General features: G+C 40.9%; 2 protein-coding genes across 2 annotated transcripts; both read left to right on the top strand.

Annotated features, from left to right (window-relative positions):
* The first annotated feature begins 2,782 nt into the window (after positions 1–2,782).
* On the top strand, positions 2,783–6,549 carry LOC137296298 (caveolin-3-like). The gene is made up of 2 exons (XM_067828063.1): positions 2,783–2,948; positions 5,841–6,549. Exons 1-2 carry the CDS (start codon positions 2,892–2,894, stop codon positions 6,165–6,167), a joined length of 384 nt encoding a protein of 127 aa, XP_067684164.1. The 5' UTR covers positions 2,783–2,891; the 3' UTR covers positions 6,168–6,549.
* Positions 6,550–8,037: 1,488 nt separating this feature from the next.
* Positions 8,038–12,928, top strand: LOC137296118 (caveolin-1-like). Its single transcript, XM_067827806.1, has 2 exons — positions 8,038–8,252; positions 12,050–12,928. The coding sequence occupies exons 1-2, from the start codon at positions 8,196–8,198 to the stop codon at positions 12,374–12,376; spliced, it is 384 nt and encodes a 127-aa protein (XP_067683907.1). The 5' UTR covers positions 8,038–8,195; the 3' UTR covers positions 12,377–12,928.
* Positions 12,929–13,384: the final 456 nt, after the last annotated feature.

The raw sequence follows: 13,384 nt of genomic DNA, 5'->3' as shown, positions 1-13,384 counted from the left end.
AAACAAATATAACCACAAAAGACAGGCCAGGTTGTGAATGGAATCAACGTGCATCCTTTTCGATCAGTTTTGGGTGTATGAGCATTCCAGGGATCCGAAACGCTGCAATCGTCTGTCTACATGTCAAAACCCATGGACCGCGAGTTTCAATCGAGATTCCCACGGTTCTGACCACAGATTTATCAACATTACAGTTGTGCTTGTTGTTGCCAAAACATTCGATTCCCCTATTCGTGTTGATAATGATTATTAGCATATGGAGCCTAGATCATTCGGTGTCTGCATGAGATCTTCTCAAAGAAACTACAGATGCAAACCATTCTAAGAATTACAACTCACGAACTCACTAGCTCACAGTCACTTTGCTAGTCTCTCCGTCACTCACTCACATATACCAGGCAGCGTATTTGTCAGGGTGATTATCACGCTTGCTTGATTTGGGAAGGTGAATATGCTACAGAAGGAATAAATACTGCACATATGCACTTTTCGGATACTGGATATTTGTTTTCCAAACACAGAAGCGTTATGACATCGTTACTAGTCGCGCCTTCATACATATCAGGCACGGTGGGTTAGCGTAGTGGTTAAAGCGTTTTCACCAACACGCCGAAGACCTGGTTTCGATTCCAGACGTGGGTAGAATCTGTGAATCATGCGCACAATTTCGATAATCCATCTAGTTTGTTCAGCCTTTGACATATCAAACTATAAGCCGTTTATGAAGAATGCATTTGGCCGGATTTAAAACGATCCGTGAAAATCCGGGGTAGAAGAAGTCTTGAAGTATAGATGCTAGATACGCCTGTCTTGTATACAGAATGTGCCGTACTCGCTCCCCAAATATGTCTTTTTGTACGTAGAATGTGTCTTACTCATTCCTCACATACGCCTGTCTTGTATCCAAAGTGTAATCTAGGTGGGTGTTTGAACCAGTTTATATTAGTACTTCTGTCACCTTTTGGCCTTGCGTTTCCTCTGTAGAAGTAGCAAAGAGCGTTTACGGTTTTATGTTTACGGTTTTATGTTTACGGTTTTATGCAGGAGCAAACCGTATTGGATACATTTGTATGTTTTTTATCGTCTTTTAACCAACACTCTCTGCTTCCTCAAATGGATGAATTGAACCTAAATTGTCTTGCAGCTTAAGAGAAACATCTACATAGAGACATCACATTTGGCTCTATATTACAATATTCTTTACATAGCATCGCCTTTATACAAGGCGGCATATGACTGATTTTTACCGGAGGATATGCAGTTTTTTAAGAACGTCTCATGTTCACACAGGTGTGCAGAATAGAATATACTTTTAATGCAGGAGCAAAGATATTTATTATAAATGGAAGTATATGCATCAAGTATCATCAACCCATATTTTGGACAAAAAAAGCAGACATGTTAAAGTCGGATTAGTCATACGACTGGTACCGTTAACCTCCTGGCTCCTCACAGACTGCTTGGGTTAACAGAAACTATTTCTGAAATAGTTGGTTTGAGAAAGAAAAAAAGAAAAGCGTCTATCGTGAATGATGCCAGTAGGCTTACCCCAGTCACCCCATATCCTCAAAATGTACATCCAAATGTACACACTCATACATACAAGCAAAAACACACGCACGCACTCTCACCGTAACAGTATTAAACGGTTAGTCTGAGACGTAATAAAATAAGTCTATCATCCAGTCACTGGAGTTATCTGCAGTGAAATATCACTGTAGAATCTATTCTTTTTAAATGATTTCAGATTTATAATTGAGAATGGAGAAGTCTGTAATATTTAATGGAGGAAATGTTGCATGGCAGTACATCCCGAAAAATGCGAAATGTCTCTTCCGTTTATTTACCCTATTGAAACGATAGTTAACATTCGGAATCACTCGTTTAAACTAATAAATGTTCGGAGTGCTAAGTGCTGATCTGCTCAGACCCACCGCACTCCGCTTTCCTGACGGTCTGATTGGCTGAATGAAAAGTCGTTCTGGCGTGACCTGTACTCGGATGTCGTCAGATCTTTGTCAAGCGACAACTAAAATCTAATTCAAGTAAGACTAATTTCCAGTATATACCCACCATAAGATCGATAACCATTCCATCTGCCCACTGTGCATCAAGCTTTTTCAACCTACACTAAGGGTGATGTATACCCTTGTTGACAGGGGAGACGGTAATAGTCAAATTTATCACCTATCCATAACGAAATTTATTCTTCAAGCGCTCTTCTGTCACTGAATTATTAAAATCCTGTAATACAAACAACCATTGATGGCTCTGTCACTCTATGTCACAATTTCTGTGCTTGATTGTTGAATGTACAAATAGCTGGTTTATTATCAAATATAAACAGGTGGAAGGGTCCTGGGTCATGTCAGCAAATAGCATGCCCTCTACTGTGCATGGCACCCGTGTCATCCAATCCACCAGCGTAGTTAAGTCATGCATACATAGTTGGTTTTATTTTATTGCTTGACAGCAAAACTCAGTGGACGATGAACAGAAAACAATTATCATTATTGTGACAGGCTGAGGTAAGTGAAGTGAATCATCACGGCAAAGACAATACGTGAAGTCAGTTGACATCGACTACAAGGTTGTCATCACTAGCTCCTCCCTAACGCATTACATACATATACATGTACGTTTTCAAATAATAACTAATGTCCCGAGGCAAATATGTCACGTGATAGCACCTGACGAATAGAAAAGAGGTATCAACAATCAATCAATCAGTAAAGTCCTGTATCTAGGGAAGCGTACGATTAAATAACTCCGTAAACGTAAACATATCCATCATGTCATAAAGCATTGCGGCATCTGATGTGTGAAGCCGGGTTGACAGCTTCAGGATAAGAGGTTCCGGAGTATCGATCTGTAAGATTTCAGCTGCCAAAATGGGTGAGATTGATCTGCACAACCGAGATCCCAACAACATCAACGACCATTTGAAGGTGAGTTATACTACACATGAAGTTTTTATTGCAATTTTATTGCCAAATGAATATGGAATGAAAAACACACACCAACGATCGTGGAGGCTAGTCATCACAGGTGGAAATGTGAAGATCTTGTATTGATTGTATCAGTGAGTTTAATTTAACGCCGTTTTAGTTTAACATCAGTATTTTGATATACATCGTGGGGATTGTCAGTGGAAGCTCATTACTGAAATGTTGGTGCGAAATACTGTATCCGGGTTTGAAGTGGTTGGTGGGTTGCTTAACGCCACACTCAGCAATATGCCAGCTATATGATCGTGGTTGGTATATAAGCGAGTCTGGACTAGGCAACCCCGTGATAAAAGCACGAGCATCGATCTACGCAATTGGTATACGATAACATATGTCAACCAAGCCGGCGAGGCTGACCATCCGATCCCGTGTGTTACTGATCATGAAGATCAATTCCGGATCTTCACGAGTTGTGAAGGTCTTGTAATGGACTGGTAGATATGATAACCTTACATCAGTTAAACAAAGGAATATTTTTGATGGTAAAAACTAAGGCCAATATATGACACATTTCTTTCCTTCAGAGATCATAATCTTACATGACACTGAAGGAGAAAGACTACATGTCAAGAGACATGGTATCACTACGATCACGTCTTAATTTGGACAGCATTCGAAGCGTGCATAGTGCGCCGTTTTTGTGTTTCCGACTATTATTTGGTGGTATTAAATCTTCACACTTGATTGTTCCGACATACACAACAATTTTGTTTACTTGGCTACCAACACCACGTTTATCACATCTCCTAGTAGTTACTGTAACAGTCAGAGTGGAACTTTCTCTTACGTATAAACGCATCAACTGCCTTTCCACATCCATATAAAGTCTCCGCTGAATGCACAGTATATTATGAGTATGTGTTTGTTTGTTTGTTTGTGTGTTTGTTGTGACACCGCACGCTCGTCAATATTTCAACTGAGAGAATGTGGCCTGTAAATAATGGCATCTAGAGCTGACAATTATGTTTGCGATGACAGAAGATAAATGTGTATGAGCGGTGATGATGCCAGGTGTTGAAGTGGAACCTGTCCTCTTGGCGGTACTAGTCATAAACATAATATGAAAAGGCCATAGACGGATCCAGTGGGGGGCACATGAGTGCGCACTTCCCTCTTTTGTCCTGACATTTTGTTAAGTGATCATTGGCCACCACCCTATTCACCTCCCTTTTTTCTCATTAGTGTGCACCCCTCCTTTGTTTAAAAGCCGTACCGTCCCTGGAAGGCTGATCAAGTGTTCACCTGATGAAAAATCGCGAACGTAAAAGCTCGTAAATGTCAAAATGGAGGTTGGCATCAAAGTTTGTAGTTTCCTCCACTGGCCTACCATAAACCCATTCTGAAAGCATCACTGAAGCCTTGAAGTTTGCCAACATGATCCAACCACTTCTGACCGAGAGTCGTATGACGCCCTTTTGAAATTCTTGTAGATAGAGCATGCTCGGTTACACCTCAAAACTTGTGAAATGTAAACACCAAAGGCTGTTTGAATATTGATCAACATCCCTTTTGTCATAGTCTTGTAAATAATGTTTTGTCATTCTGAACCGCAATGCATAAATGTAGACACGAGAAGATTCCACTAGGGAGCTCTATTTTAAGTTTAGGTGGGTACAATAGTGGATGTGGACTGGCTGTGTGATGGTTACCGATGATTATATTAGAACATTGATATAAATGCAACTTAGTTAAACTCCTTGGCCTCATTATCACATCAACACTGAACCAAATATAAAGGTTAAACTAGGCATCCTGTCGTGCCTATTTATCATCTGATTTCTCACTCCCTTTGAAAACTATGTAGACGTACAATCAATAAAGAGTTCAGAGAATTTGGTACTAACATCCAGTAGTAGGAGACATAGAGTTATCAATAGTCAGTCTAGTACTCGTCCAACTGTTTGTCTTATATTGTAGGACCCGTGAATATCCATGGATCGGGTTGTCATTCTTGCTGATATGGTTGACGCATCTCAGCTGCGTAGATGGATGGTCATGCTATTGATCCCTTGATTATGCGGCCAAGACTCGATTACAGAGCGCCATTATAAAGCTGGAATACTGCTGTGTGCGGCGTTAAACAACAAACAATGTATAGCGTAACAAACACGTGATCAAGTCATACAAAGTTGTAGGCTAATATAAGCATCGTGTATTTCAAATCACTGCACTATTTACATTTGTATGTGTGTTTATGAACTAGTGTTATCGCTGCTTTTAGTAGTCCCTTGATTTATGTTTTAAAAGCGCTTTGAGATTTCTGAGGATAGTCAAAACTAATTATTTTTAATAATATAAAAGAGTAACCTCTCATCGCTTTGGTTCCGAGTCAAATTATAGAGTCAAATTCAAGACCTTTGAAGATCCGGGCTAGAATTGATCTTCAGTAACCCATGCTTGTGCAATCGAATCCCCATTGGGCAGATTGGTGCTCATGCTGTTGGTCACTGGATCGCTACTCATGGTACAGATTACTTTATTAATTATTTTTAACAGACACAACTCGCACATTTTCGCATTTTATTGACCTAATTGGAACCCCTGACAAGTGAAATTAAGTAGAACGCTTACTATAATCACACGCAATGAGCACATCACCTCTACCAGTGGCCATTCAGCATGTAATTTAACAGTCAAATTTCCAGTTCACACAACTGTTACCATGTGCATAGAGATGTGGTCATGTGACTATTTAAGTTTGTGAACTTGTATGTGTATCTGAAATAGTTTCATATGTATTGGGAACATATGAAACACAAACCTCGAACTCTCCTAAAGTTCTTATCTCTTCTAGGCCCTTTGTTTCAATCTAAATTGCATTACAATTGGCAGGTCCAGTTTGAGGATGTCTTAGCGGAACCTGAAGGTGCACACAGCATTGACTGTTGCTGGAAGTTTACCAACACCTGCTTCAACTGCGCCTTCAAATGCTGCTACATGCTGATGACTCTGTGTGGACCTATCTACGGCCTGTGCTATGGTTGGCAGTTCGCGATGCTTGCCTGTGCTCACATCTGGGAGTACACACCCCATATCAGAGCCTGCGAGATCAACTGCGTCATGATGAGGAAGGTGTACACTCTCTGCCTGAACTGCTGCCTGACGCCATGCTGCGAGTCCTGTGGTGCCTTCTTCAGCAGGATTCAAGTCAAACAATAACAACGAATGTCTGAAATTGTCGTAACACTCTAATACTGGGATACTTCTCTAGGTTCGTTTTTTACCATGTAATTTGTAAAAGACGTAAAGGAACCAGTTACTATATTCACACATTTAGGTAAAGGAGGGGAATGAGACTTTGCTAAAGCATGAATTCATGGGAATGGTTTACTTATGGTTATCTCTAGTTCTATTTTGATGGAATGGTACTGCGAAACAAGTTACGCAATTTTTGTATGTCCTTTTGTTTGGGTGTCAGTGTCAAAATACACTACTGGCCTGGACATACACATTCAGTTTACGCATGACTGTGATCTACTAACAGTATTTTTGCAACATACTTACATGTAATAAAGAGAATAAACAAGGTGTACACTTCTAATACCTTGCTGAAATTATAATTTGTTTTCGTCATTATAAGATGTTGCGGTTTTGATCGTAAGAAATCAGATGTCCACCCAGCAGTAAAAACGGGTACCAGGTGGGATAAGTTACGTGACTGTTAACCGTCTAGCGCCTCAACCACGCAGCTTGGGTTATCAGGGGTAGTGATAACCATAGTGTGTGTTTGAGCTTTGAGCACACTTTCGTTTAGAGTCTAGCACAATATAAGAATCCATATTTTCATGATTTGTATCATGGCAGTTTATGTGTTAGTCAGCTGTGTAACCATCATTTGTTACTGTCCACCCATGACCAGATGGACCCTTTTGTCTTTCCACACAATTATTGGCACACATATTAATAACTACTACTGGGCATATTCCTCGGTGGTAACGTTGGTGGCTACATATGCTGTGATACCTATCGGAAATATGAGATCAGGACAGCAGGATCATGGCCATCATCAGTCTGTTCGAATCAGTTAAATTTCAATTTCAGTTAAATTTCAAGGTCGAACCTACGTAAACTTACTGATTAATCATAAATATAAGCCACAGGTATACAACGACTGCAAACAGTAAAATCCCGCCAATTAGTAAAACATTCTGTAAGGTAAGGTCAATATGTAAAGTAAGGCAAGGTATTGGATAATTTGGATGTCTAATGGAACAAAGATATCTTCGGGAGTAACGGGGTTTGAATGTACCTATCAAAATAGTTGGTGGTCGGTATTTCCATGAAAGATTTCAAATTCAGTGCTTTCTTCTCATGGTAACAGACACTGCCTAATTCCAAAGCAGATACCCGCGGTAAATACTGCATCCACATTTGGTACCTACTATAATACGGATCATATGTGAGAGCTACAGCAATCTGTTGACAATAGTAATCAGTGTTGATGTGTGAGGGTGGCATCTTCAACACAAGAATGACTCTATACATGGAAAGACATGCTTACATTCATTTTGTGCAGACAGCTCAAGTACGTGAACGTGGCTGTTTGACGACCTCTCCTCTGATATCCACTGAGGTGACAAGGCATCGAAATCATCGTCTCTTAACCTTCAACTGCACAACAGACAGCCCTTTTCTTAAAGGCAGGTGTGTTTTTGTAGAAAATATGGGTCTGGCAAGTCACTTATCGAAACTGAAAACTTCGACTCTATACCGTTTATTCAAAGCCATCCATAGATTCAGTGTCTTCTACGCACTGCAACAGCTCTACAATGGTGACCGTGAACTATTGTGTCAGAACAAGAAATCGTTATATGGTCGTCAAGGATACACGAACAAACACAGCAATGTAGAGAACGCGACACAATGAAGTATGTTGTGCATGTTGGTCTTACTCTGTGAATGGCCTTTGCGCCTAAAACAAATCACATGGTTCCATCCGTCCAATAGAAAACCGTTTCGCATTGTACGCACGTTCACAGGTTGCTATCCACACGGTCGATGAATTTTAACCCAATGACGTTTTTTCCTTGTTTGAAACAGCACAGCGAAGCGGGAAAACAACCCTGTTACTATGTAAACATATACTTAATAAAGGACAGGGGGGACGAACCGCCACTTTGTCAGATAGATCATCTTGCCAAGCATCTAAAACTCGCCGCGCCAGTTTAGCCTGGTATTAGTGCAAGAATGGCCGACATTGATATGGAAAACCGAGATCCCAACAACATAAATGACCACCTAAAGGTAAGAAATGAACCCTACATTATCTCAAATTGAAAAATTAAAACTTCGATTTTATACTCGAGGTGAGATGGTAATAATCATAGAATACATACAATACAAATTCAGGTGGTGAGAAAATCGCCACGATAATTAATTCTAATTAACACATAGAAGAACACACGGTTTTTCTTTTGCATAAAACTTCATAGTAAAGGTTTTCAGTTGGTAATAAACAGTGCATGTTATTTATGGTATTCGAATGTGCCAAAACACTATTGGGGAACATGTCAAGTAAGTGTCATTCTTCAATTAAATATATATTTAAATATATCTTTCTCATTTCTTGAAAACAGAGAAAAATGATCGATCATTCTGTGTTCCACCGTTGATGAGACCATCTGGTGGCGTTGCTGTTATGATGTGTTTGCAACTGACGAGCTATTCCTGATGCATGACAACAATCTCCGAGCAACCGACACTCACACACATTGTTCTCATGGCCATAAACTAAACAACCATGGGTTTGGGCAAAATATTGTTAATTCGCTATAGGAAATCGACTTTTCAATTACTTCTCAAGAATAATGTTCGGTCACACATAATTCTGATAGTTTGAGTTTCATTAAATGATGCAGGCGAAGTAAATGTATGTTTCTTTTATGTACATGCTATGTTTATTTATAGATAAATTAATATAATTATATTCTGTTTACCGGGTCTTATTAAGACAACCGAAGTCATTCATATTCGGTGTGTGGTGCAACGCGCTTACTAAAGAGGATCACAGCGTATGCTATAGGACGGCTTGTTTTAGAAGTTATCGTTTATGGAATCAATAATAAAGACTTATATTTTATTCATAACCTGCCATATCGATTCTTAGCGTCCTGTCTCAGAAACAGCGTGCTATTATTCCTGGAGAACAATAGAACAGGACAGTGAGTTATAGTGACATGTTTATCTAAGGAGCAAACACTAGGTGCAGGCTTCAATCATATCTCATACTGATGATACTGATACTATTTACCTTCGGTTGTGATTTGGAGTTTGTCAGAACTGATCGGCAGGGAACCAGTGATCACATGCAACTCCTTTGAAGGACTTTTTATTCGTTTGGTTTATTCATGAATTACCTATGTTTCGAGGTTAGGAAGCATGTATCAGACAAATCATACTATAATCTGTACATTTATAACAATAGGAGGGATGATGGAACTGATGCAGCTGCACATCTGGCACTAGAGTCTTGAGCAATCGTTTCAAGAAATTAAATTCAGCTGCTGATTTAATAGGACAGGATAGGATGGGATATTTATATAGCGCACATTTCCATGCAACTCGTGCTTGCTCAGGGAGCTGGTATTTGTTTCCCTCGATCATTAGATGTCAGTCTCACCGTCACATCGTATATCAATCTCAGCTCCCTGGGGCTTATACAACTCTTGCTGCCACTATCCGTACCGAGTTCATAGTGGCTCACTCATCCTAACAAGATAGTTCAACGCTGGGTGGACTGGGACACACAGTAACAGTACTTTGTCCAAGTTTACTGCACGTTGCTGAACCCGCAACTAGGTGTATGCACGTATTCAGGTGGCCACCATCTGGTCATATACCAACGGATTCGTGGATTCTTTTAAGTGCACAGGGTTGTGTACTGTGCAGTGGGGGTTGTGACACCACGGAAAGAGACTGCGCACAAAGATGACTCCAAGCTCTTCACACCCGGTCACAGGTGGGCTCGATTCCGGCACCGCAACCTCACCGCATCACTAGCCTGGCGCTTCAGCCAGCTCGCCCACCGCGCCTATTAAATGTGAGTTCCAGAGTAGAGGGGCCGAACAGGAGTTCCTTCCAAAAGGTTTCAGTTTGAAACGAGGCACAGAGAGTAGGTTCAGATTCTGAGAACGAGCGTATGGGGTAAGAAGTTCTTTTGTGTATTCTGGACCTTTGTCATTGAGACATTTGTACACAAAACACAGTATTGTAAAGTCAATTCTTGATTTAACAGGAAGCCTGTGCATGGGGAGTTTTCATGACAGGTGGGAGCACTTGGAAGTTCTGCTTGTGATTCGACGGGCTGTATTCTGAACATTTTGTAATTTTAAAAAGCAGTTTCTGAGAAATACCAAGAAGGAGGCTATAATTACAATAATCAATTCTTGACAAAACAAGACCCTGAACCAGAGCATGCGCTGCATCACGACTGATTCTGCCAGTGGCTCGTAAATGAAAGAAGCGTGTTCTGCAGAGTTGATTAACATGGGTGCCCACGAGTCAAGTTTTACTCCGAGGTCATTAACAGAGTCCATTGGTTGTACCGCTGCATCTGCTACCTGAACAGTACTGGTGGTAATTAGTTTTTGTATTTGCCTGGATTCGACAACCATCACTTCAGTTTTGTCATCATTTGATTTAGCATATTTCATGTCATCCATGGTTTCACATCTTTAGTACAGTCTGCTATTTTATGAAGACCAGTGTAAAAGTCCGAGTTTTTCTGAAGTTGGGTGTCATCTGCAAACGAATGATGGCAAATGACATGTAATATCGGTCGTGTATGCTATAAAAGAAGTGGACCGAGTACCGGTCCATGGGGCACACCACAGTAGATCAAGGAGGTTCGTTGGATGTTATCTAACAGAACAGCCTGATTTCGGTTTTAGGATTTTAATCTGATAGGATTTTAATCTGATGAAGGGTACCCTATGGATTCCAAATGGACGTTTGAGTCTTTCCAGAAGGAATGGTGGCCAGTTTTTTCGAAGGCATAAGAGAGGTCGAGCAAGATAAGAGAAGCTAGTTTGCCTTTATCAACAGCTGTAAGTAACTCATTGGAGACGCCTAGGAGAGTTGACTCGGCGCTGTGATTCGATCTGCAGGCCGACTGGAATTTATCCAAAAGTAAAAAGGCAGAGAAATGATCCCTGTCTGCATGAGCCACAATCCAATCTAGTCTGTTGCCAGATTTGTTAGTGGGCTGATGAACATGCTGCATCAGACCATTGAGATATAATAGTGACATGAACTTCATAACATCAGCTTTTTGTTGTTGATGTGAATGTTAAAGTCACAGACAAAAGGTCTACTCACGATAGATGTTTGCCCCGACACAACAGAGAGTGAAAGTATTTCGATAGATGAAGGAGCAGCACCATCGTTTTTGAGAATGCTCACTTTGAGTGATTGCTTATAAAGAACCAATATACCGCCTGCGGTAGAATACATGCGAGGTAGATGCAACAACTTGAAACCTTGTGGGGGTGAGTTCAGACTTAAAGCCTTCTTCATGGTTATCCTCTATCCACGACTCAGTCACCACAAACATATCGAGGGTCTTCATCTTGTAACATTTCAACTATTTCCAGGGTTTTATTGCGGTAAGACTGAGCATTCCCGAGACCAAGGTTCAGAAATGGCGAGGGAGATTTAGGGTGAACATGGACGAGATCGTTCATATTGGTTCCTCTTGTTGATGATTGTGGAAACTCAAACTGAGTTAAATACATTTGTTAAGCCCGGTATTTTCCTTGGTATTTTTCTGCCACCTGTGCCACCTCAGGAGCCTAAAACATTTCTTAACTTACAGACTTTCAGCTTCACCCATAGATGAGACACTATACAAAGTTCTACCAAAGTAGGATATGTAGGAGACAGGATATTTCCTGAAATGCAGAATTCCTATTCACGAGACAGAAAAATGTTTCGGAATCTCGTGATCGTATTCTGTCGTTAAAGATCAGTATTGAAGTGAATACCTAATGATTAGCTAGAGTCAGTTTTAAACACACAGTCAGATCACGTTTGGCTTGTTACAGGTCCAGTTTGAGGACATCTTGGCTGAGCCTGAAGGTGCACACAGTCTTGACTGCTGCTGGAAGTTTACCAACACCTGCTTCAACTGCGCCTTCAAATGCTGCTACGTGCTGATGACTCTGTGTGGACCTATCTACGGCCTGTGCTATGGTTGGCAGTACGCAATGCTTGCCTGTGCTCACATCTGGCAGTACACACCCCAGATCAGAGCCTGCGAGATCAACTGTGTCATGATGAGGAAAGTGTACACTATCTGTCTCAACTGCTGTCTGACGCCGTTCTGCGAGTCATGTGGTGCCTTCTTCAGCAGGATCCAAGTCAAGCAATAACACATGACGCCTTTCCTCCCAATGTTCTCACAGAACTTTCCTTCATCTTGGGGATGTGTTGTGTTCGCATCTACCCAGCCACGGGAACATTCGTGGTACCTGCTCGCAGACTTTCTGACATTCAACAGCGTCCACGGACAAAAGCCCGGGCTTACACGTAATTCTTTTTTCTAAAACGGTTAGGTAAACCCCCAATACTATCTGAATGTACAGTTTTGCAACCTATCGGGCTTACACAAAAAAAAATACTGGCTTGCTACGCGCCAGTCGTCGTGCGGATTTGCGGTGCAAATGGATGTACCTTCGTCAAAAGTAATCTTTCGGTTCTTTCCTTTACCTTTTAAACCGGGGAGTGTGTCCATTCCGCCATGGAAGTTGTGGAATCTGGAATTAATTCTACAATTTCTCTTATCGAGGAAATAATGGACATAACTCCTGTATTGCTGTTCCCGAGTCCGTGTACAGATTGCATTAGAACGACAAAGTATTATGTTGTACATATTTGTATTTTCCGCATGTCTGTGATCAATAAAAGGTCTTTTGTACAGTAAAGTGTTTCTAGTTGTATTGTACTTGGAGATGATGCCAGTGTCTGCGTGAGTGAGAGAGTGCATGAATATGGCGTTACGCCGCTTTTACCACTGTACCATTAATAAGGATTCGAACACAAGAAATGGCTACACACCCGCAGAGAATAAAACCTGGCTGATCGTAATTAGCAATACTGTGACTTATACATACGGCAGTTAGATGAAAGATGTAATTACATGTTGATAACGACATTGTGTTCCAATGAATCACCACCCAAATCAACGAACAGTGTAAAGCTAACGGTGGCAAAGGCCTTCAACAAGTCCAACATGTGGCATCAGCAACAGCCGTGGAAGTAAAAGTGCACTCGTAGGTGCACGAATTGACTGATTCAATCCCTGGTAGTACTTGATGGATGACTTTTGTATTTCAAAACAGGTATCTTCTCTTGGTAGATAACTGGAAAGCTTCATCCGT

The sequence above is a fragment of the Haliotis asinina genome, chromosome 9 (assembly GCF_037392515.1).
Source record: "Haliotis asinina isolate JCU_RB_2024 chromosome 9, JCU_Hal_asi_v2, whole genome shotgun sequence".
Taxonomy (NCBI): domain Eukaryota; kingdom Metazoa; phylum Mollusca; class Gastropoda; order Lepetellida; family Haliotidae; genus Haliotis; species Haliotis asinina.
This window is presented reverse-complemented; position numbering and strand designations above follow the sequence as displayed.

Bases quoted from the DNA above. Each gene is read 5' to 3' on its own strand.
- LOC137296298 (XM_067828063.1), top strand. From the start codon at position 2,892: ATGGGTGAGATTGATCTGCACAACCGAGATCCCAACAACATCAACGAC. The intron at 2,949-5,840 runs GTGAGTTATACT...TACAATTGGCAG, and splicing joins ACATCAACGACCATTTGAAG to GTCCAGTTTGAGGATGTCTT.
- LOC137296118 (XM_067827806.1), top strand. From the start codon at position 8,196: ATGGCCGACATTGATATGGAAAACCGAGATCCCAACAACATAAATGAC. The intron at 8,253-12,049 runs GTAAGAAATGAA...GGCTTGTTACAG, and splicing joins ACATAAATGACCACCTAAAG to GTCCAGTTTGAGGACATCTT.